Here is a 25259-nt window from a genome sequence, read left to right as displayed (position 1 = left end):
CTCTGAGATATGAACTGACCCCCACTATTACTGAATTCATTGTGCAAACTCTCACAGAACATGTCTCTAAATTACAGCTTGCATTTTACATCCCACCCATTACCATTGAGTTAATTACAGTCTGGATTCAAACATTATCATTACTGGCAAAGTGTAAGATGTGTGAAAGGGAATCAGACACGTATAATGTCAGGTCTTTTTCCCTAAATTGTTTAAGTAAGGGAGGAAAAGACAAAGCAATTATATAGTGCAGCATGTGGTGTCTACATCATCATTTGAGCCTTACTGCACGTGTGTGTATTGCTGAGGAAATTCAAAGATGCAACACTTGTGGCCATAGGACTGGATGCTGAATGTTTTCTGGGTTGTAGCCACTGAAATTTGGAATCCTTGTGTAGTTTCAGGTGAGCAGAGGTCAGGTCTGGGCCTCAGTCATGTTCTTAGATCACAGAGTTTCTCATTAAAAGCAACAGCTCACCAAAACTGGCTGCAGGATCAAGTGAAGAATGGCTCAGGAAAAGCAGAATTCAGCTTCTGGTAGTCAGCTAAAGTCTTACTGAATTACAGTGAACAAATTATTCATGAATTACAATTACAAATTATCCCACATTTCCCCAAGCCCAGTCTTAAAACATGGCTAATTCTCCCTTCACACAGGGAGGAGTGTTCATAAAAAAATGCATAATAAAGGGCCAGTTTACTTGAATTTTAATGAAAGGAGCTACACAGGTTGATAAAGAAGATGTGTAAAACGTGCAGATTACAAGAAAGGTCATAAAGTGTCACAGAAACTTGCAGATGTGTGTGCAGAGCTTCAGTGTTTGGCAATGAACAGAATGTTGAGAAGATTTTGACATTTTGGGTATATTTCCAATCGAGTGTGCACATTCTAAATATGCCCAGGCCATTCAGCTTCCAAACAGCTCCAATTCATTAACTAAATGCACGAGGAAGACCACGTTGCATTGGCCATGTCCTGTTAGCCTTAGGGGCTTTGTCAGAAAGATAAAAAAGCAGAAAAAGGACACGGATGATCCACACAGAGGGGGATTTCACTCTTTCTTTGGATTACACAATCAATCATAGAATCATAGAATTGGCTGGGTTGGAAGGGACCTCAGAGATCATCAAGTCCAACCCTTGAACCACCGTTGCGGTTGCTAGACCATGGCACTGAGTGCCACATCCAGTCTCTTTTTAAATATCTCCAGGGTTTCTCCTTTTTTAACAATGGTTTCTCCTTTTTTTAAAGGCAAACTGATGCAGAAAAATAGGTTTCTGAAAAAAATCTCATATGTATAAAATGATGGTAACCTTTCTGAACAAAAGGGAAATGAGCATAAGTACTTCCAATCAAATGGCACTTGATTTTCTGTGAGTGGAAACTTCATAGCAGCAGCAAACAAACCCAAAACCACACAACCAAACCAAACAACAAAACCAAATCAAACAAACAAAACCCAAATAAAAAACAACCAATCAATAAACCTAGACTGAATGAAATCTGCTGCAAAAAACTGAAGTTATGCAGAACTTGGAGAGCTGGTGTTGTGTCTGTGCTATATCCTAAAGCACAAACTGCCCTCACCCTTCTTATAACAGGACAGCAAAGTTAAATGACAGAGCCCTAATGGTTCAGGAGTGGTCCCACCCCACTACACCACCTCTGATGATGAGAGAACTGACTAAATAAAAATTACATTCCTTAGCTGTGGCAATGTAATTGCAGCCCTGGAAACCAAACCTCTTCTCAGTTTCAAACCTCAGCCTTTGAAAATGACATTAAAGCCTCATGTTGCTGCTTTTGAAACATTTTTTGCTGTGGAGAAATTAAATGTAAGTGGCTTCAGTAGGGATAACTCCATTTGTACCTTCTCCTGTGGGTAACGGCAGCAGAGGAAGGGGAACTTCAATTCCCTGTCAGCACTCCAAGCTGCAGTCTAAATGCAGGACTGCAGTGGCTTTCAAAAGTTTAATTTTTAAATAAAGTATCTATTCCTACATAAATGTCACATTAAAGTATAGCCCAGACTCAGCACACCATCTGCCTAGTGCTGACTCCAAATGAAAACGTTATTCTAATTCTTGCCTGTGTTTTCCATCCAAACATTTGTGTGGTTCCAAGCAGCCTAAGGAACCTGGTACTGATGTCACTTTCCTTGGAATCAATAAAAGCTTTGCCTCTGGCTGCAGCAGGAATGGCCTCGAGCATCCTGCAGAGACAACTCTGAAATACTAAACCAGATCTGCTACAGCCATCCTTGAAGGAAATAATGTATTTCTATTTACAGCCATCCCGAAGGCACAAGGCACTTGATAAATTCATGTAAAGAAGGTCAGAAGATGGTGGTCACATGAGGCACTAAGAGCAGTTATCTTAAACCAGCCTACTCATAAATAGTTGTATTGATGGAGTTCAGATGAGGTCTCAAACAGCAGCTACTGAAATGAACACCAATGGCTGAGTTGTTGTACTCCGTGCATCCCCAAACCTCATAACCTGATGTTTTATTTCAGATAAAATACCCGTGGAAAAGAATGGATGCCATGATTATCTACAGCTATCCCAGCTTTTGAGACAAACTGCAGAACAGTGTCCTGGTAGTGAAAGGTACTGATGAAACAGAGCCCAGGGAACCAGTGGAGTGTTCAGCTGGTGGTCCAGGCAGTTGGAGGGAGGAAGAGATGCAGCACTGCAGCAGCAAGGGAAAGGGTGAGAGGAGGAACCTGAGGAGGCAGAGGTGAGAAACAGAAGGAAAAAGAAAAAGGCAATGAAACACCAGAAGAAAGTAAGTGAATAACTCCTATACATCAATAATCAGAAAGTAATATACATGTACTAATTAAACTTCATCACTGTGGCCCTGGACTACACATTACCGTGTTAACAGAAAATCTGCATCCACAGCAATACATGGTGTATTTATCTTTTTTTTTAAAAAAAGAAACAAATCTATACCAAATTCCTATTCAGCTATATTCCCCTAAATATGTGATACACATTTTCTGCAGTAGGACCATGTCTACAGCCAGAAGCAATGCTAAGCTTTGTGGAACATTAATAATTAGAATGAAATGAGGACTTCAGATGGAATTCCTATTTGAAAAGTGAAAGCCCATAATACTTCCCAAAAATTGGGAAGGTGGTTGTTTAACCACTAGTCTGTTATCTTCTAAGGGTCACCAACAGACAAATAACCATCCCAGACATTCAGAAAATCATTTTACCATGATATAATGGGCATATCCTAAAGGTCATTGGAAACTGAAGTTCCTGGTTGGGCTCCTACTTTGTCATAAAACAAAACATATAAAAAGAACAATTTAGCTGGTATGTGGCTTTAGTGATGGGAGAAGTCTGCTCCACCAATCCACAATGAACAAAGCTGGTCTCTTTTATTGCTTTGTTCAGTACTTGAGTATCTGCCTTGTAAGAGAAATTGGTTTTACCTATTGCTGTGCCTGGTACTTCAGGTGTGGTCTGGCTTGCTTTTTATTCAGTATTTTTAAGTGCTTTTAAATCACCTCCAGAAATATCAGAACTGGTAACCTCGTCTGATCTCCCTCACTCACATCCCAGTGGCATTAATGGGCCGTGAACAGGCTGTGAAAGCACGAAAACCCCGCATCCCTTTTCCCTCAGGATGACATGAGACGGTGAAGTAGCGATACCCAGCACGGGCAGACTCTTGGCACTTTTTCTGACTGGCAGTGAGACACCTCAGAAGACCCGAACAGTCAGCCCAACTCCTAAGCAGCTCCTGGGGCCCTTGCCCCGGGGGGCAGCTCCATGAGGTGCCCTCTCCAAAGTCCCTGACCCCCTCCTCTCCGCATCCAACGTGCCCCAACACTTCTTGGACCGCTCCGTCCCGTTCGGTACCGGCTCCCAGTTCTTCCCACTCCTTCCCTATCCTCTTTGCCTTCTCTTACCTTGTCACATCCCCACCTCCCCGCACATTCCCCCCTTTCTCTTCTCTCACACCGCCCCCTTTCCCCCCCTCCCCTGCCCGGGCTGCTCTGCTCCCCCTCAGCCGCCCCTTTCCCCCCGCCCCATCCTGGGATCCCCAATACCTGTCACCGCAGGTGGGGGGAGCCCGTCCGGACCCCGTCCCGCCCCCGGACCCCCCTTCTCCCTGTCACAAAGTCACCCTTGTCCCCCCTCGGGTTGTCCCCTGTGGGCGGGACCGGGGCGGGGCGGGCAGCGCTTTGCGCTTTGCGCAGGCGGCGGCAGAGAGAGCGGCGCGCGGCGGTGGCGCGGAGGGCCGGGACCGGCGGGGCCGGGGCGGGCGGCGGGACCGGGACCGGGACCGGCTCCTGGTCCGGCTCCGGGTCCGGCTGCGGGATAGGGAAGGCGCTTCCTGGGAGCGGCGGGGACAGAGAGACCGAGGCGGCGGCTTGCCGGTACCGCGGTGGCCAGGACCGGGACCGGGACCGGAGCTCCTCCTGAGGCGGCGGGGGCAGCTGGCTGATATTTATTTATTTATTTATTTAGTCCCTCCCGTCCCGTCTCTGCACTTTGGTTACTTCGGTTGGGCTTTTTCCTTTTTTTTTTTTTTTTTTTTCCCCTTTTTGTTTGATTTTTGTTTGGCGTTTTCTTTTTGTTGTTGTTTTTGTTTTGCTTTGGGGTTTTTTTTGTTTTTGTGTTTTTGTTTGGGTTTTTTTTTTTTGGTTTGGTTTGGTTCTTTTGCAAATCGGAAGGAGAATGGGGTTCGAGTTGGATCGCTTCAACGGGGACGTAGATCCCGACTTCAAATGCAATCTCTGCAACAAAGTTCTGGAGGACCCCTTGACCACCCCCTGCGGCCACGTCTTCTGCGCCGGCTGCGTTTTGCCCTGGGTGGTGCAGCAGGGCAGCTGCCCCGTCAACTGCCAGCGCATCTCCACCAAGGAGCTCAACCACGTCCTGCCCCTCAAGAGCCTCATCCTCAAGCTCGACATCAAATGCGACAACCACGCTCGGGGCTGCGAGGCGGTGGTCCCGCTGCAACACCTGGGCGAGCACGCCGAGACCTGCGACTTCTCCCCCGCCAAGTGCCGCAACCGCGGTTGTCGCCAGGTCCTCAACCTCCGCGACGTGGAAACCCACATGCGGGAGCGCTGCGAGGCGCGGCCCGCCGGGCTCTGCGAGCAGGGATGCGGATTGATGCTGACCCACGGCGAGCGGCGGGCCGGCGGACACGGCTGTCTGCGGGCCCTGCGAGCCCACGGAGCCGCTTTGCAGGCCCGGGCGACGGCGCTGGAGAAGGCGCTGAAGAAGGAAGCGCTGCGAGCCGGCAAGAGGGAACAATCGCTGCTGTCGCGACTGGCGGCGGCTCAGCTGGAGCTGCAGGTGACGGCGCTGCGGTACCAGAAGCGCTTCACGCAGTACAGCGCCCGCCTCGACGCCCTGGCCCGAGCCCGCGCTGCCTCCCCCGGAAAGGTAAAGGAGGGGTGAGGGGGGTCCCGGTTCGGGAGAAGTTTCCCCACCCACCCACACCCCCGGGAGCCTCTGGGCAGCGGTGTCGGGGGTTCGGGAGGAGAGGGGGACGTTCCGGCGGGGGTCCCGCGGGTGTGTGGGGGTCTGACAGAACCCTCAGGACTGCGCGGGGGCTCCCGCCCGGCCGTGGCCACCGTGTTCGGGGGGTGGTTGCTGCCTCTCCAGGCTGTATTTATCCTGAGGAGCCTGTAAGACCCAAAAATCTGTGAAATATCAGACCTTTGGCTTTTAATAGCCATGATGTTCCGGTTTCCATATAAATATATACATATATATTTATTACTCTTTCTTCTAATGTGACCATCGTTGGTATCTGGACCCCATATAGCTATTCCCACAGCAAAATTCAGCATTGGACCAGATGATCCTTGAGGTCCCTTCCAACCTGGCATTCTGTGAAAAGACAAATGTTATGCTGCTACTATTTTTCTATTCCTTCTCTCCTCAACAAAATCTCTCAATAGCAAAACTGGATTTTCCAGGGCTGGAAATAGTATTAAAGCACCAGAAATCAGCTCCCAGAAGTACCACAAAGCAGAGTGAGTTGGAAGAGGCTGTTGTGACCCAAAGCTTGCCAGACCCTTTGCTTACCTAGTGTCCCAGAATATGGCTTCCTACAAAATGCAGGCTTCAGGACTGACTGTTGTGCAACTCAAATACCCTGCCAGCTATTTCATGATCTGAAGCTATCATCTTTGTAACACCATGTCCAAATACAAGACATCTGCTCTGTAGTTGTGGTTTTTTTTTCCAGAGTCGCACAGGGTTGTTTAAAAGCTTGGTTTAGGAGGAGAAAAATTAACTTGACTTCAGCTCCTCAGAATCAGACCGTTTATAAAAAGACCAGAATCAAAAGCCAGAGCTACAACAATCCCCAAGTTTTAATTGGAATGAGGCGCCCCAGCGAGGGAAGCCCTGGAAGCCAATTATCTTTTAAATGAAGACATTCAGAGTCCTCCCTGTGACCTGGAATGTGCTACTACAGACACAGCAGTATTAAAGTGTTCAAAACTGTCAAACATCTGTATTCACACCTTTGGTAATGTTGAAGCTCCAAAAGCTGTGTAAAGGAAGGAAAACTTCATGTTATGAGTCCCACTGTTTTTTCTTTTTCTTTGGAGAAACCCAGAGCAAAACAACCTACTGTGTTTTGCTAACTGAAAACAGAAGGGATATTTTAATTTCTGAATCTACTGTTTTAACCACTGGCAGTGCTGGGTATGATGCAGGTTAAAATCTGTGGTAAAAGTGTTAAATAAACTGGGGGCTTCATGTTCATGTCAATATTCAGGACAGTTCTGTCCCCTCTTTTTCCTGCATTCTTGTACTTTGGCTGCAGAGCTTTCTGCTCCCTCTCCTGATGGTAGGGAAGCTCTCCATGCAGTCCTGCTGTCAGAAACCCTCTCACTGCATCTCTACCTCCTCATCTCTGATCTGACCCTAACAGCACACCTTTATTCTCACACTGCTGCCCCCCCTTCATTTTTTTGTGGCTGCTGTGGTTAATGTTTTTACATTATTCAACCCCCTAAAGCGTAGCGAGCTGCTGTTAGTGTGAAAGGTGCTACTTCACCTAGTTGTAAATGTGCTTGGGACATAGTTTCCAGCAATACTTTTTATCAAATTTATGGATACAGCTGGCTGAGACGACTGTGCTCGTTTTCAGCTGTATTACAAAAGGCTGTTATACAGTTTTCTGAAGCAGTGTCTAATCTGAAGAAAGCTGGAAGGTGTCATGTCACCACAGACTTGTGGTCTAGCGGTCAATCAATTACATCTCTTTCACAGCATTTTGGGCAGCTTTCCAAAACTAACAGCTTTAGTCTGCCCAGCTCCCAAAGAAGTCCAATCAGGAAACTTGCATCTTTGTGCACTGGAGAGGTTTGGGTTTTTTTTAAAAGACCCATGGTAGTCACCTAGTGCAGGGGATGCTTTACCAATTTGGGGCTGTGGAATGCTTCCAGTTTTTTTTACTCTGGGTTTATTTTCTCAGAGATGCTGGCACAGACTCTGCAGTGCCCCTTGCAGATTGTTATACTCAGCAGAGCTTCCATACCTGTCCAAGGATTTGGTCCTTGAACATGTGGATTACACAGACATTAATATGGAATAACTGCTTTCCATTTCAGAAGCATTTGCATCTTCAAAGCATGCAGTGCATTTCTTACCCTTGTGTAATAACACTCATGATTCAAATAACACGTTCTTTTGTAAGAGGGAATTGTTCAGTTTATGTTAAAACAGTAGTAGGCCTAGCCCTAAAAAACTGGGTTCATATTTTAGATGTGGTGATTGCAAAACTTACTGCAGGATGTTCTGGTTCCTTTGTAGATGCAGAATCTTTTGACTTCCTTGCCTGGAGGCTGGATGTCATCATAGGTGTAGAACCAACCTAGAATAAGTAACATGACAAATCCTTTAGTCAAAATGGAAGAAATAGACACTTGCAGTTCTGTTTAAGTGCTTAGTTAAAGGGGGAAATATGATATTGAGGAACGTTAGGCCATTCATGAAAGACCCAAATCTGTGGCCTTTTAGCTGAGGGAAACTTTTTCAGCAGCTTTGGAGACCTGCATCTGGGTTTGCCTTAGCACAGACATCCTTTGGGATACTGGATGAACCACATAGCTTTCCTCTGCTTCCATCTCCCAGTCTGAAGTGAGTTCTGTAACACTCCTATAACTACATTAAGATAAGACATAGACAAAATATATATTTTCTACACACATTCATCTGTAAATACCTCACGATTTTATAAGCCTCTTAAAGAGGCAGATGTGCCCTAAGTGACTCCAGTTGTGTTTTCCACATGTATTCTTTCCCATCCTCTTTGCTACTGAAGGAGCATTTTAATTTCCCTGTGTAATTACTGGGTGCCAGCTCTGTCCTCATTCCAAAGGACAAATCTGAAAGTTTATTCAGAGTCTGTTTATTCCCCAGTGGGAAGAGGTGGGGCTTATTGTGGACGAGCTTGAGGAGGGAGTGGCAGGGAAGGTGGTGTGTTTTACTCAAAATTAGTGTTTCCTTTGATCAGACATGTCCATCCTGAGACATCAAAGTCTAAATAATCAAGAACAACCTCATGCTATTCAAACAGTGCTTAATCCTTGCTGAAACATACCACTGCTCACACCTATTGATAAGCTGATCTGGTCGTTCCTTTATGTACACAGCCCTCAAAGTCCTAAGGGAGACTCAGAAGCAGCCTGTGGTGTTGGCTGCAGCCCTGTCCTGACAACCAAAGGCAGGGACTGATTTTCAGTAAGTGTATCAGATGGACAGGAACCAGTTCATGGTCTGGCATTTGGGATCTCTGCTTTAATAACCAGAGATATGACGAGGTGCTAACACAAGTTTTAATTGTATAAAAGCCAGATGAAGTCCTTCAAAACAAGATGATGGTTTTTTTCTTAGATTTTCCCTGGCAGTCTCAAGAAATGGTCTGGTCCTGGCAGCCCATTCCTCCAGTAAATGAGAAGCTGAAGTGCTTTCTGTAAGGAGTACAGACTCTCTCCCACCACACTACCAAGAAATTAGAGCTCTCCAATATCTAAAGGGCATGGCAGTCTATTAGCTCCACATTACTCAACTGGAAAGTACAGTAATTTCAAGAATTATGTTTTAAGAGTTCTGTTCAGCTGTGGGAATACAACATGCCAGTAACCATCAGCTCTGCTGCTGAAGCAGATGACGGGGCAGGGCTGGATGCTGGCCACCACACTTCCAGTTACCTCACTGTTTAATGATTGTTTCACTGGAACGTGAGACATGGTTAGAGGGGGAAAAGAAAGGCAGAGTCCTGGAAAAATCATTTGCATTGCAGCTTCCTTATGAAGAAGCTTGGTAAAGAAATTGTTAAGACTTGGGATATGAAGCTGTGAAGGTAACTGAGTGTTGAAGCAGATGTGCTGCTGCCTCCCTGGTGCCAGGGCAGCTCCACAGCAATGGTGAGGATAGTGCTCTGCCCTGGTGTGGAGGTTGTGCTCTGTAACATGACTGTGCTGCTGCAGGGAAGATGGAGAGATTCCATCAGAAGGGGATGGGAAGTTTCTTTAAAACCCCTGTGATTGTTCTACCTCCGAAAACTTGAAAGAATCAGCTTGGGGTTTTTTGCTTCATTCAGACCTACCTGCTTTCATACTTGTTCTGCTGGGTATGAAAGCATCAAATCATAGCCACAGAAGGAGGCTTTGATGAGAACATGCAACTAATTACTGACACTTGTCAGAGAGCAGTGCCATAATTGTTTCTTCATTGTTCTAATTGCCTTCTTAGAAAGGCATAATGAGGGAAGTAAACAGTGGCGCTAGCATGTCCCTGTCTTTCAAATCCTGAATTACCAGACCCTGAAAGTGGTCTCACAGGACTGGAAATTTGTTATTTGAAACCCTGTCTGAGGTCTGTGCCTGAAGTCTTGCAGTGACATAGCCTTTACTTCATTTTTCATTCCTCTTCTCTCTACCTGGTTCTCATTGAGTGTATAGTGTAAGCAAATTCAGGTAAAGTCAGGTAGAGTTTATTCACTTTTCTCTGTGTCAGATCCAAGTCAATTTATTATTCAACCTGCAGGAAAGATAATCATAAACTGACACAAAATCTGTAAATGAACTGTTGAGGTGCAGTGTGTGGGTGCAGCTCCCCTGCAGCAGAGCTCAGAGCATGGGGTCAGTGGAGCTCTGCCAGGGAGTTGGTCTTCATCATCATCCCCTAATCTGGAGGGGTAATTCCATAATCCAGGATTACTTTGACATTTTTTATGAGTTTAATAGACATCAATATTTGACTGACAACTTCAGATTGGCCACCTTGAGTGAAAAATGTACCAACTAAACCCATCTGCATTGAGTTACAATGTAACTGTTGTAATTGTTGTCATTAATTGGTTATGAAAACCAGACTTGTAAGATAACTTCCTCAAACAGTTTTGTGTTCATAACTTTTTCACCCTTTGGATAAAACAAAAAGATCTCAGTGGTAGCAAGGTTGATATATATCAGTAGATGCACAACATTCCTCACCCTATTCTGATTTCCTAAGAAGATATTATTCAGATGGCTTTTTGTTGTGTTCTCATCATCTGTTGGGTAGTTTTATAGTGGTGTGCTGTAAATAGCAGCCACTTGATTGAGATTGAAGTTAGTACATTATGGGGATTTAGTTGTCTCTAATTAGTTGTCTTTATTTTATCCTTAATGACAGTTAAGTAACATCACTGTGTCATAAAAGACACTTTGTATGAGTTCATATTTGTAGTTTAGAACAAGCTGGGGTAATGGGACAGAGTAACAGATCATGATTGCACAGGCCTCCTAATATACTAAATCTGGCCAGTCTTTGTTGTCCATTTTTTGTCCAACCAGAGAACTGTTCATTGTAGAGCTTCTTATTTTATGAAATGAACACAATGATTTTCAGTGATGGAGGATTTCTTTTTTGCTATTAAAAATTCCTGATGGCAGGCACTGTGAGTACTGATTGGCATCCTGGGCTTTTTGGAAAACTCACAGAGGTTTTGGTTTATGCTGTTTTCTAAAACTCACCAGAGAATTTCTGTTGTTTATCACTTGAAGTTTGATACTGCTTAAGAGAATGTCATGTAGCTAGCACTAGAGAGAAGCAACATAAAAATGCAATCCTGAGATTCATTCACCCTCAAGCACTGGAAAAAGTCAAGAATTTGACTGCTGGAGACATGGAGTAGTTTATATAACACATCACACATGACTAGGTCAAGTAGTTGCAGGAATCAGTATCACATATAAATATTTTCTGGTGCTGTTAAGTGTCTCACTGTAGATCTCAATAAAAAATACACATAAATCTTACAGGGTGGGTTTTGCAAGGAAGCACTGCTGGAGAGCAGTGGGGTGGCTGGAGTGCAGAGGCTGGGAGCTGCTGACTTTGCCCCTGCAAAGTTGTTGTAAGCATTTTTCTCTAAACTAAATGTGGGGAACATACAAAATCAACAACAAACCTGGATAGAAATATTATCTATCTTACTTACTAAAGCACACAATTGTTTTGAACGTGTTTATCTGTTTTTTGTAGGGTGAAGAAACTAAAGCACTGACTCTCATCCTTCATCGTGACTCTGGCTCTCTTGGATTTAATATTATTGGTGGCCGACCATGTGTGGTATGTTAATTGTTAAAATATGTTTGCCCTTTCCAGTTGGGAAAAGCATGTAGGTCAACACTTAGAGGAAAAATGTTGCTGACAAGCATTTGGTTCTCTTGGGGTTCTTTCTGAGCAAATCTTATATTCACATTTGTGTCTGATGCCTGTTAACTACACTGCCTGTTCTCTCACCGTGCGTTTACTCTCGCACTTGGTCACAGCTGGTGACACCAATAATTGGTGCAGTGTCACTCCCAAAATGCTGGAACCCCTGGTGTCCCTTTCTCAGTCCAATCTGCTTTGAAAATGCTGCACGAGTTCAGGGCTCAGGCCTTTTACAGTTCATTAAGAAAACATTATTTACTCTCCTTTCCCCCAGAGATTAAGCAGCCCCCTGTGCAGGTGAAGGGATGTAATTTAAACAACCTACTTTTGAATTCTGTGATTTCAGATGTTTCCTGCACCATACACTCAACTAACGTATTTTTTCTGGATGCTTGTTGGCTGGAGCTGCTACATATGACTTTAATTAGATCAAGGATTGGATTATACCTTGTCCTCGTAATTTAGAAAGTATTCAGAACTGCTTCTTGGCCTCTTGGAAACCTGACATTAATCATGATTTATTCCTAGTTAATTCACTTGAAAGTTATTCTTTATAGTCTTGAGTTTTTCAATTTTCTGCACTGGTAGAAGCTGGTGACACAGTACACAGGGAGATGAAAATGCCTTGTTAGGTGTAAGTTGGTTTTCATGGTATATTTTTAAGCCTCCAGAGGAAGAGCTGTGCAACTAAAAATAAAAGTGCACCCTTGTCTTACTTTTGATATGCAAGCAGGCTGCTGTCTCACTGGATTTAACATTAAGAGTAATTGTAATGATAATCAGTGCTGAGCTGGCCTAAGTCAGAGGAAAATAATTATCAAGCAACTAATGTACCTAATGGAAGTCCATTCCTCTTTGGTTAATCTATCAAAAGGGGTGTTGGGTGTTCTCAGCAGCACAAAGTCATCCTGTGTTACATCAGTAAGAATGTTGCTTTCCAATTAAATGCACTGTTGTGATATGGACAGCTTTTAGAGTTAGTTCAAGGTACAATAATATGTTTTTCTTTTCATCCTTAAAGGACAATCAAGATGGTTCATCTAGTGAAGGAATTTTTGTGTCAAAAATAGTTGACACGGGGCCTGCTGCTAAGGAAGGAGGGCTGCAGATTCATGACAGGATTATTGAGGTATGTGAACAGACTGCCCAGTCTCTTTTCATACTGCAAGTTCCATCTTGGGTCTTCAGATAACATGATGTTTGGTGTGGGTTTAGAAGAAGTGTCCCGTGCTAATCACTGCCTAGAAGACATGTCTGTTAAAATATGCTTGACTCGATTCAGTGCTGACCCTCACAGCTTTAGGTATAGTTCTTACCTAAATATAGAAAGCAGATTATGGATGGTATGTGCATGTCCTGACTTTTGGAGGAGAGAGCATCTATCTGGTATGCTGTAGATATTTCTTTTTAAAGCTATTGGAAACTTCTAAGTTATATAGTTAAAACCATATGTGAAGTTTCTGTGGTGTAAACCCTGATTTTATTTTTCTTGGTATTCAAGACCAGGTTTTGAATAGTTAGAAAAATTTCAGCTCTGCAATTTCTGTATGGTTTATTATAAACCTAAGAAAATCCCTTAATGTTGTTTGTAAGTTCTTACATTACTCAGATCACAGTCTGAATTTCTTCTCATTTTGCCCAAGTTTTGGCCTCAGTAAAAGTCCTTCCTGTGAAATCAATGGTTGCTTGAAACATTTCTCACAATTTACAGTGAGCAAATTTCTTTTGGGGGGAAGAGAGAGAGAGAGAAATGTTAGTTTTCTTGAAACAAAATGCAGCTGATGGGGAGTCAGCTCCCATTGTTTTGCATTTTACAGTTAAGAAAAAGTATTCTTCACTGTCTTATTTTTGTAGGCTGGAGAAACTTTGAGACTCTATTGTTCAAAAAGATAAGTGTGGTGTTTGTTGCCAAGGATGTCATGGAACAGCCAGTTTCTCTAAGTAATGGAATTCCATTGCTCTTATGTTTTGCAAATGAGCAATAAACAGCTGTTAAGGATTTTCTGTTGGCAGGGGACAATGTCTATTTGCTATTTTCTGTACTGTTATGGTAAATTGTATTCACAATTTACTAAGGATCTAAAATATTAATTAAGTTGCTTCGTATGGGAAAGAATGGGGCCACAGTAGCAGAACTATAAAAAGATAAGAAGCTAAGATGTGAAATGATCCAGAGTTGCTTTAACTATATATATATATATATATACACATGTGATGTGACATAATTGCAAAAAGGTCTGGACAATTTTGTCAGAATTATGCAATTTTGTTTGAACTGAAGATTTTCCCATAAGCATGTACTTCCCCAGAGCAGATTTGAAAAGCTGACATCCGTTTCTGAAGTAGTACACAGTCACATAAAACAAACAACCATATGGGAGCCAAAACTTTGGAAAATCCAGTATCCCAAAGTTAGGAAATGCCCTGGTCTCTGTCTGCAAGGCTGCTGCAGTCTCCTGGAGCATAAGCATAAGTCTTGGTGAGTGGCTCCCTGTTGCAAGAGACCTCCCTCCTCACTGCTTTTCTTTTTCCACTTTTTTTACTGCTCCTTTTCTCCACAATTTTAGCATTTGGCAATGTTAGCACAAGCCAGGATAAACAACTAAATATCATTATGCTGGACTCACACTAAGAACCTGAGAAAGACACAGAGGTGTCCTTCAGAGGCTGGGTGAGCTTTCCTGCTGTCCTTGGCTGTGTGAGCAGTGTTTGTGCAGGGTCTTTTCCACAGTTCCAGTTACACTTCAGAGGAAACTCCAGAACAAAAGCACTGGAGTTGCTTTGTTATATTTGTAACACTCCGAGGGTAGCAGAAACACATATGTTGACATGGGTTGATGTGTGTTGACAACTCTTGTGCTGACCACAAGCTCATTTTCATATTCACTCCTCTCACCTCTGAATGCACACAAAATGCTGATGAAAACCTAGGGCATTGTTTCCCAACAGTTGACTTTGGGTGCCTCCACATCAGGGGTGTCCTGTTGAATCAAGTCTCTGAACAGTGCCCAGCTCATGTGGTTGGATTCCCGTTGTGGAGTTGTCTCTGAGTGTGGTAACTGGATTTCTTTTAGATAAAATGAAGACATTTCATGCAGCCCAGCCACTCCAGGCATCCAGCTGACAGAACTAGGCTCCAGTGCTTTGCTGCAGCCCTCAAAATACACGTAGTGAGGCCACCAGCTCCTGAAAACAACTGTTTCATTTTGTGTTCTGTGCAATTTATATTTAGCATGCTGTATCTAACCCTCATCTGGGTTAAGGAAGAAAGGGAGTACCTCCTACATCAAGGCATCTAAGTGAGCTTTATTGTACTAATATCCTGTTAACTTAGATAATTGAAATATCCTGTAAATGATCTAGATGAAAATTAGATAATATCCAGTGATAGTGTCTTTCTAGAGGCAATTTTTTTTTTTTTTTTAATAACCTTCACAATGCCAAAGTTTCGATTTGGCAGTTTGGCTGGAAAATTGTTTGCAGATGTAGCTGGGGCACAGCTGGAGAACTCAGATGGAACTTGTTATACTTGGAATAGAGCATCCTAGCAGGTCACATTTGCTTTCAAAAGCATAAAAGATGGTAAAGAAAGATGGTAGCTTAACTATCTAGAGTGGAATTTAGCTGTCTAGAACTTCTTTGACTTGTTCAATATTAAGGTTTTATGTATCACTAGCATGATTTTAAATATTAAGACTCATTGACAAAGAATCATACTGGAATATAAACTGCTGAGCTTATCATCTCCAAAATTAATTCTGTCATCCATCACAGAGAATTTACAATGAAGTACAACATAAATTATTTTATTCCCTTATGGAAAATGCTCCTTTGCTGTCGATCTTCTGGTGGTTGCATTCTGGAGAGAATATAAGTGTCAGTCCTCGTTTTCAGAACTGTCACAGAGTTTTTAATTACTGATCAGGGATTAGGCAGTACAAAAATACAGACACATACACAGTACTCTTCACAGCTGGCAGCAAATGCATTGTTATATTGATACTTGCCTGCAAAGTTGCCTGACAAATTGATATGCAGATAAACAATTATGTCAGAGAGAACTTTAAAACATACTTTACTTATGTAGTTTGGATTTCCTGTTCTCCATCTTTTAAAAGGTGAAAGGGGAAGAAGTTAAGTTTAAAAACTGTCTTGAATTTTCTATAAAAGCAGTTTTTTTGCCTTTTGTATAATGACATGAGCAATGCCACAGTGAAGTACATATTTCTACTGCTAAATGACAAACATCAAAACCTTGCATGTCTGTGCTCCTCAGTTTACAAAGCAGCATGTAGCAAGTACAGAGAAACACATCCTTTTTCCCTCCTACTCTGTTTTACAGAATCTGTTTGGTAATAATTATATTTAGTGTTTACACAGGGCTATGAAAATTGTGTTATGGCTGTTACTAACTGCTTAATAAATTCCCCTGAGTGTTTGGTAATATAATCCTTAATTTGCAAATGGGTAAATATGAATTATACCAAGAAATAACGTTTGGAGTTCTTGTCTGACCAAGGTTTTACTTGAATCTTGGTTTATTTGTAACTGCTCTATGTTAAACCCCTCTTCTTAACTATATATTTTGCAGATCTTTCACATTTTCTTTAGAAGTAATGATACTGTGAGATTTTCTCCTGTTTGAGTACATGTTCCTTGCAGTTCTGAACAAACACATTCAAAGCAAACAGCTGATTTAATGCAGTACAAGTGATTTACTGAATTCTCCTTAAGATGTTCTGTAGCAAATTGCCATGTTAAAAACATGCTGAAACTATTGATTTCGAGGCAAAGGAATTACTGTTCTCATAGATTTCATTTTTGTCTGGGTAACAAAATGGTCCTAATTTCCTCTTAAGAGAAGTTGGTTCAAGTCCCAGCCACGAATGCCTCCTCTAGGCAGCTGCTTGCCATTTCTTACAACAAAGTTAGATTTTCAGAGGTTTTATTTTTAAGCACATCAGCTCTGAAAGATTATAAATTAAATATGGCATTCTCTTTTCACTTGACTAGTAAACTTGTTTGTTTAGCTTCAGGATGGCTTAGAAAGAAAGAGGCTTTTGAAACACTGAGTGCTTGCCACCTTAAAAAGTTTGAAGCACAATTAGGGTACTGTTGAGGTAGTATAAACTGTCACAGCTCCCCTGAAACCTCGAGGATTTATGCCACCTGGGACTTGCCCAGTGTTTCATGCTGCTCACAGGAAGGATCATTAGTTTAGGAGTTGAGAACACGTCTTAGTGCATTTGATTGATTTTCCCCAAAGCATGCTCATTTGCTGCACATTATAGGCTGCTTTTCCTTACGTGGATTTCTTCACAGATTGCACATAAGAACAATAAAACTTTTTAGCAAATCTTTTTTTGCTGTAAATGTACAAAAAAAAAAAAGTTTTGCAGTTTGCAAGGGGTTCCCTTTTCACCTTTCAGTAAGTGTGGTGCTCTGGTCACACATGATGGCAAAGTGGCTTTCAGCAAAAATCAATCTGGTCACTGCTGGCTCCTGGAAGAACCTTTCCCAGTCAGCAACATAAATGCACCAGGAAAGATCCACTGCTAAGGAAAGGGTGGCTTCAAGATTAAGTGAATGAGGCCATGAACCATTTCATGTGGTCTGCCTGTGGATGGTGGGGTTTTGTTTTTTCCCCTGGGCTGAAAGGGTATTGCCAGGCTGGACCCTGTTCCACTTATCTCCACTCACAGACAGCTCACAGGAGGCTTCCACAAATAACCAGTAAATAAAATTATTAACTCAAGACAGCCTTTAATTCTCATTTGCTGGTGAGTATATTTTTTAAAATTCTGCCAGCTTCAGGAGGATGAACCTAAGCCTGTAGCTACTTGCAGGAAGCTTACTGCAAGCTGAGCTCCAGCAAGCGTGGAGGTTATGCAGAATTTTTTTTCATTGTCTTGAATGGAAGAGTTCAGCTCTGCAAACAAGATTTACTGTGCAGCTACAAACACTTAGGAATTAATTTTCTAGAAGAAAATATTTTCAGACAGTAACTTCAAATTGGCTGTTCCAGCTCCTGCCAGGACACGCAAGCACATGAGAGTGTGGAGAGGGAACAGGACAGAACAGCTATAACAGTGTCAGCTTTTTTTTGGAGACTCCTAGAAAATCTTCCAAGCCCCTTGTCCCTATCTCTTAATGGTATCTTACAAAGCAGCATCCTGCCTGTGCTAAAACATAGATCCCACAGCTTGGTCAAAAGGGAATAATAATAATAATAATAACCTTAAGAGGAAAATGTAAATGAAAACAGGTGGCCTTGGTTATCACTGCATTTTTTCCTCTCATAAATTTATTTCCCTGATTTTGTACCAGTGCTGCAGTCTGAGCTGTGGTGAGGATGTGAGGAAGCAAGGGAATGAATCAGATAGCAAAAGGAGAAGGAACCAAAGAGTTACAATGGGCTTTCAACACTAAATTCTGTACTAGTGTCCTTCCCACAAACAAAACCAGAAAAATAAGCTGGATGGGTTGAAAACAGAAGTGTTGCAAACAAAGAAAGTTTCTGGTATTATGGACCTACAGTCTCTGGACCTCTTCCCTGATAAAGAGATTTCATGCTGCAACTTTTGAAAAGGTCCAGTGTGGGTTCCCCTCACATCTCCTCACCATCTTATTCTTTCTTCTTTTTAATAAAAGTCCACAGCATGTTGACCCCAAGCATAACACGAGCATTTGGTATCTATAGGGATGGGAAATTGGGGAGAAATATGGAGGATAGCAATTTATACCAATTTCAAAGAAAGTCACAGATCACATAGTATATGCCCTACCTCAGTGTTTTTTCTCTTTGCTGTGGTTACTAACTTTAGTACCACAAAGAACAGGGCTTGGAAAGGAAACACAGCTTTTAATATCCAGGCTTGTCAAATCTCTCAGTAAGCAAGGGACTCACTTGACTCATGGATTGCCTGACCACATAGCTCATGAAATATCTGATCCCCTCTCCCTCAGCTGATGATCTTGATGAAACAGCTCTTGGTCAGTGCCCAGCCTGCCTTTTGCAAACAGATTGTTCCCTCCTTGGAATGGAGGTGGTGGAAGGGATGTCCTGCACTGGAGGACAAAGCTGGTGGTCCAGGAGCAGTCGTGGTGCTGCAGATGCTTGGCTGTGACATGAGCAATGAAGAGAAAATACAAACCACCTGAGAACTCTGGATTTTGATGTTACAAATTATTACTCTTTAAAAGAAGTGAAAAGTAGCTGTTTCGTATTCTCTGTAGCTAAGCAGAGAGAAACATGTCAGGCTCCAAGAGATAAATACTGTTTTTTAAAGGATGCTTATAAAGCATGTAACAATGGGACAATTTATTCCTTTCACATGTGGCACAATTCCTTGCATTTTAAATCGTCCCCAATCTCCTGTTCAGTTTTCCACATTTGAAGCCAAACCATTATGGTTAACTGTTAGATTTTATTTTTAGAGTTTTTTTGAATGCACTGAGTCTTTTTAGAGAAAACACACAGCATGTCCTATCAAGTATTTTCACACATTTTGTTTGTATCATCATAATTGGGCAATCATACACAATTGCCCTTAATTTAGTACATATGCAGTATATTTCCATGTCAGTTGGACTATCAGATATGCATAAAGAAGTGCAAATTAACTGACAAAAAGAAGCAAGCTCAGGCCATTGCTATTCAGTGTGCACTCATGTAAAATTTGCATTGCTTTTCATTTGGAATTAAAAATGGAAGTTGTCCAACAAACATGAAAAGTCCTGAGTGTGTGAGGGTGACCAAATCTTCCTGGGAATCCAGAATCCTGATCCTGCAGCTCAAACCTGATTTGTTCTAGTAATGGGATTTTTCTTCAGAACAAGAGGTCTGCATGCCCTGCTTCCCACAAGTGCCTTACTTGTGCTTTCTTCCCAAGAAAAGTGAGGATTCTGTTTCCTTTTTTCTACACACGAAATACGGAAACTGCACTGAAATCCTGGAATCTGTTCCAGTAAGAAATGTAACACAAAGTCACTGCTGATTAATGATATTTATAATATTTAAGTCAAGTAAAGTTTTACTGCTTGACAGTAAATGAAATATATTCCAATATGGGCTATGGGGTTCTGGTTTGTTTCTTTTTTCAGAGGTGGTAAATGTTAGTTTATGATAAGACATGAAAAAGAAAAAGAAAAACATAGAAAATGAGGGTAGTTGATGGGAGGTTGATTAAATTTGCTATATCAAATTGCAGAGCAATAGTAGCATTATATTCTATTCTGTCACAAGTCTTCTTCCTTTGTGTAATCAATTCAGTCTTTGCATGATGAAAAACTGGAAGCTGTTCACAATTTACTGGAGTTCTGTGCTTAAAACACTGAGAGGTGACAACTTCTCAGCCTTGTGAAATTCCAGCATTGTTGACTGCTCCTTTCTGCATTGTCTTTTGATACATCCTATAGCAATATAACTTTGCTGGTTTACATTCCACTCCCAAGTGCAACTCCAGGACTTGTAAAGTTTTTAGACTCTCATAAATTCAAATGGTTCTGAGCTGACAATCATAGCTGAGAAATTTTTGCTTTGGCACTGGGCCTTTGAAATGAGAATAGTATTTAAGTTGTTGATTTTAAGACTTTATTATGTATTTTAGTGTCCAAATAATTGTGTATTATGTTTGATTTCATAAAATAGTGTAATATTTTTAAAGAAGTTCATATCTGTAAAGGGAATTTTCCTCTGAAAGTGGAATTCAGGTTATAAAGGCTCAGGGGAGGAATTAATAAGTCAGAAAAGGAAAGTTGGTCATTTGTTAGGACTGGAAGGAGTGGTGGGTAGAATACGGATAACAGTATCTCAGCTTGGTGCCCCTTTTCAATAGTCTACTGAAGCCTGGTATTAATATTTTAAAAAATCACTGATTTTGTAGGACTTGACCTGTGGATCTCATGCAAAGTGTACCCCCCAGCAAGCTCTTCTTATGGACCCTTTTATTCTGACACAGTTATATCCCAGAACCCCTGTATTCACACCTTAATTCCATACTCCATTTAATAGCAATACAGAATTAATCCTCTTTAAACTGAGGCTGGAGGACACAGGAAGAGTCATGGTCTCCCTAAAGAAATCTATCTGAAGTACTTGTCTTTAGTCTTTATTTTTTATCATCACCCACAAAACTTTGAGACTCACAAAACAGGGTTTCACCAAAGCTTTGGTGATCAAGCTTGATTTAGGATCCAATTTAATTTATGCACAGGTTTTCAAAGACCTGAGTCACAGGATATTGGTAACGTAGAAATCTCATCTTCATGTTCAACAAATAGAGTCAAATAATTAATTTTTCACAGTTTCATTACAGCTCCAAAGGATCACCAAATGGCTGAGGTGGGAGAGGACAACAATAAATAAAGGCACATACACATTGGGCAAGTGAACAGTCCTTTGGGAAGATGGAGTTGAGCAGGAATTTGAGTTGAAAACTAGTAAATATTATCTAAAAGGTTTGATTGATTGGATGAATATGAGAAAGAAACCAGCAGAACAAAGCAAGAGTGGAAATGTTTCCTGAATCATTTGAGGGGGGAAAAAAAAAGAAGAGATCTTCAGTGCTGGTTTTAATTCTTCTCAGTTCTGCAAACCTCCCAGCTCAGGAAGATTTAGTTTATTTCTTAAGAGGTCTTGCTCATAAAGCAGATCTTTTCCTGGCTCTGGCCAGCTCTGATAAAAATGAGCAGTAACTTCAGCAGCTAAAATACCACATGACTGCTTGGAATTGCATAACTTTTTTTTCCTCATGAAGAAAGACACCAGGAGATCATCTGATCTCCATCCTTGTAACATTCTCCAAAGGGTTTTTCTCTATCTTGATTTGCAAACAAAAATCTTTCTTTTTTTCTTTTAGCAGTCCTCTCTTCTTAAGACCAAAATTTGATTGTCATTAGTAACAGGCTCTAGGTAGAGCTTTCAAGAGTTAAATGAATCAGGGTTTTATTTTTATTTTTGCTACTTCAGACTTTCCATCAATAAGAAGCCATGTGATGGACAAAATACAATACTTAGGGTAATCAAATAGTTCTTTTGTTGCTGAAATCCTGGGGGCTTCAGGGTTTATTTCTGAGACTCTATGCCTTGGGATGGAGATAAATTGTGGTTTGATAAGGGGGAGGTCCTGGTGAGAAGGACAGATCTGAGGCCACACCACATGTAAACTGGACACAGGCTGCTGGCTCAGACCAGGTCTGAAATCCCAGAGTATCCAACATGATTAAAGTCCCACATTAAGGGTTGGACTTGATCTCTGAGGTCCCTTCCAACCCAGTCGATTCTATGATTCTATGATCTGCAGACACAGAGCAGCTGGAATTTAGGTTGTTCTTTCTGTGTGGCATGAGGAGATGCACCATTGTTTTCTTGCTAATTGATTTTTCCCTCTAGCAAAAAAGGAAATTTTTTTTCTTCTCTAAGTGCTGGCTCTGTGTAGCAGCACAATCCTGCTGGTGCAGAGTGAGTGCTACTGGGAGTAAAGGACAAAGGTGAGGTTACTCAGGGAGCAGATGCCATGTTGTGCTACATGAAGATGCTGCCTCACCTGGTGAATTAAACTTGGCCAAGGGCATGGCTTTAAACCAGAGCCACCAGGAACCAGCACAAAGCAGCTCTGGGCCAGAGCCACCAGTGCAGATGTGTTACATTTTTTACAATTACTGCTTTTTACCAAAGCTCTCACACTTTTAAGTTTAAGCACTTTATTTTTTTTTTTCCTAAAGAAATGTTTAATGACTGGTTTTATGTAGGTGTGTAAATCTGTACCACGTATAGAAGTTTATAGTGATTTGCCAAAGCCTAAGAACAGATAACCCCCTTTCTGTACAGTGCTGGTTTTTTCTGATGCAAATTTCTTGCAAAGAAAAATATAAATGAGGAAACCTCTCTGTCTGCATGTTTATTAGTGTCTCCCTTGTAGTTTATTTGGAATCAAGGCTTAACATTCATGTCTTGTGAGTCATAAAGAAACCTCACATCTATAGTTGAGAAGAATTCTCAAATCATTCACTGCTCTTTGAAAAAAAAAAAACCCAAATCTGTGCATGCAACTCTTTAAAGCCTCGTTCATCCCAAATCCAAACACAGAAAAGCCAGGATAAAAACCAGTACTATCACAGTTTGATTCCCTCAGTGAGTGGAGTTGAGGCACAGCCATAAAATACAAATTGATGTGATTTTCACGTTTGCATGTTCCCCTTTTCTTTCCCAGCAATGCTTGCTTTTCCCTGCTAGGTTGTCCAGATTCCCAAGCTCTCATTTCAGAGTAAAAGTTTTGGCATCTTTCAGGCTGCAGAGTGTGGAAATCTGGCCCCTCAGAGCCTGCCTGGAGCAGTGGTGAGTGTCAGAGTGTTTGGCACATAAAGCAAGGAACCATCTTCTGCTGCAGTCACAGTTTGTAAGTGTCCTGCTAGCAACTCTTGTTTTAATTTAAAAGTTCACACAGCCAACTCTGATTCCTTCCTGCATTTGAAGGAGCCAGGACATACTGATTTTTTATTTATTTTTTTTAAAATATAACCTTTCATTGTTTTCCCTTGATTTTGGCCTCCCTCTTTCCTCTTAAAAGCTTTGTAGGCAAAGTTTGCTTTGCAGCAGGGGAATTGCTCCCTGTTTCTCTTACAAACTTATCTCTAGCAGCTTGCACCTTTCTCTTCAGTTGTAGCCAGTTTTATCCCCTGCTACTAATTAAAATGTTCTCAAAGTTTAGGAAAAGCCAGTTTGTTTGCCTTATTTATGGATTTCTCCCTGCAGAAGGCATTTGCAGCTGACTTTAGAGGCAAGTAATAAACCCAGGAATGAGCCAGGGTGTCAAGGAGCTGGATAGATAATGTATTAGGCTCTTGCTGGGTCTAGCAAATCTCCAAGCTTTACAGACTATTAAAAGCCACTTTCACTGGGCTGACACTGCAGTTCAGTTCCTTTTCCCAGCTTGCCTTCCCCAGACACTCTGCTGTGGTTCTTTGTTAGACTCCCAAACTCATTAGGTTGAGGAGAAACATTTTAGTAATGTATCTTGGGCAGAAACAGGGAGGCATTCAGGAGATTCTGTGAAGTTTCTTTTGGGATTAAATTAATTTCAAGCACGAACTAAGGGAAAAGTGGTGTGCCTGACAATCCTCCAGGTTTGAGTGGTGTACTTTTAGTCTCTGGTTTAGATTATTGGTCCTGAATACCATGTTATAATGTGAGTAGATTTATAGAACAAAGGAATCAAAACCCCAGTCAGAAATAAGAGGATACACTTGTCACTCTGTCCCTTAATTTACCCTAAAATAATTTGCTTTTTATTGGTTTATTCCACAGTCTGAGATGTGTTCAGTAGGAACAAGGAGTGCAGAGTTTGGCCCCTATTCCTTCTTTGGGTCTGATTGCAAAACATTTATTCCCTTCCTTTAGAAAAATCTTTTAGCAAAACTTCTAACTGCTTAGGAAGAGTTTTTCTGCAGTTTCAGAAAGAGATGCAATTATCATGGCTGCTTAATTAAAGTGAGATGTCACTGAAGCGATAAACCATGGGAGAATTTACTTATCCTTGGAGGAGAATGCAAATTAAGGCTCTAAATGGAGGTCTTGGGAAAGGTCTGCACTGCTTTTTGCCACCAGACTAATGATCACACCAAGGCATTCATATTCTCAGGCAATCAGGAGATGGACATCATCTTCTGCAGGGGAAATAAGGGCTATGGAAATAAGTGCATAAGTCAAAACACCCTAAAAGAACAAATGCCTTTGTTTAGATCTACCCTTGATGTTTTAATCAATGAGTTGCTAACTGCAAAGCAAAACATTTCAAACCAGGCAAGCCCTTTCTGGAAGGGAATTGTCTTCCAGTAAACAAAACTGTCTTCCAAAAACAACCTTCCAGGGTTAGGAGGACAGTATTTTAAAAGCTGGAAGGAAAAATCCTGACCTGAAGTAATGGGCATGGTGTCCAATTAATTTAATATCTGCTAGGGCAGAGATCTTGTCTAGCTAAAGTCTGCTGTGAAGATTCCACTGTGAGTTTATGAGAACTGGTGGCCAAATTTGTAACAATCTTTTCTAATCTAATGATAAAAAGTAAATTTAGAACTATTTTTGTGACTGTTATTGCAAGTTCCATGTAAGCCTCTGTTATGATCTGTAGGTGTTCAGAAATCCTTAGAACAAAGCTGCCCCTAAAGAAAGCAGTGTTACCACAAACTGTCTACTACAAGGTAGAAAACTCCTGTCCACATGGGACATGCATGGTAATGTTTTATTAAGTATGGAATATGGTTTACTAAAGCCAAAGGGACTACTCATCTGCTTAAAGTTAAGAATATGCATTAGGGTAAGAAAAGTGGGGGTCTTAGGTACCAGTTGGGAGTGTCAGAGTCTATAAAGGTGTGAAAATAACCCACAAATGGCATATCCACTGATCTGTGAAAGACATTTATTTTACTGTTCCTTTGAGGATGTAAAACCTTAACTGGTCAGTTAAGAGTCCCAATTGTTGTATTTGACATCTGAGAAGAATTTTATGGAAAACAATGGCAGAATTTTGGTTCATTCTCCTACCTCATAACAACCCATTTG

General features: G+C 41.6%; 1 protein-coding gene and 1 long non-coding RNA gene across 2 annotated transcripts in view; one reads left to right on the top strand and one right to left on the bottom strand.

Annotated features, from left to right (window-relative positions):
• Positions 1-1246: 1246 nt before the first annotated feature.
• Positions 1247-4114, bottom strand: LOC115599004. Its single transcript, XR_003988067.1, has 3 exons — positions 4072-4114; positions 3451-3604; positions 1247-2727 (listed from the first exon to the last, which is right to left on the bottom strand). It is a non-coding gene; the product is annotated as an uncharacterized LOC115599004 (long non-coding RNA).
• A 523-nt stretch (positions 4115-4637) lies between these two features.
• Positions 4638-25259, top strand: part of PDZRN3 (PDZ domain containing ring finger 3) — a 131857-nt gene continuing 111235 nt past the window's right edge. Inside the window, exons 1-3 of the mRNA XM_030458270.1 lie at positions 4638-5419; positions 11525-11611; positions 12720-12827. Coding sequence (XP_030314130.1) covers positions 4703-5419; positions 11525-11611; positions 12720-12827 — 912 coding nt within the window. The 5' untranslated portion in view covers positions 4638-4702. The remainder of the gene's footprint in view (positions 5420-11524; positions 11612-12719; positions 12828-25259) is intronic.

The sequence above is a fragment of the Calypte anna genome, chromosome 12, assembly GCF_003957555.1.
Source record: "Calypte anna isolate BGI_N300 chromosome 12, bCalAnn1_v1.p, whole genome shotgun sequence".
Taxonomy (NCBI): Eukaryota; Metazoa; Chordata; class Aves; order Apodiformes; family Trochilidae; genus Calypte; species Calypte anna.
Note: the sequence above shows the minus strand (reverse complement) of the source record. Positions and strands in the feature narration are given on the sequence as shown.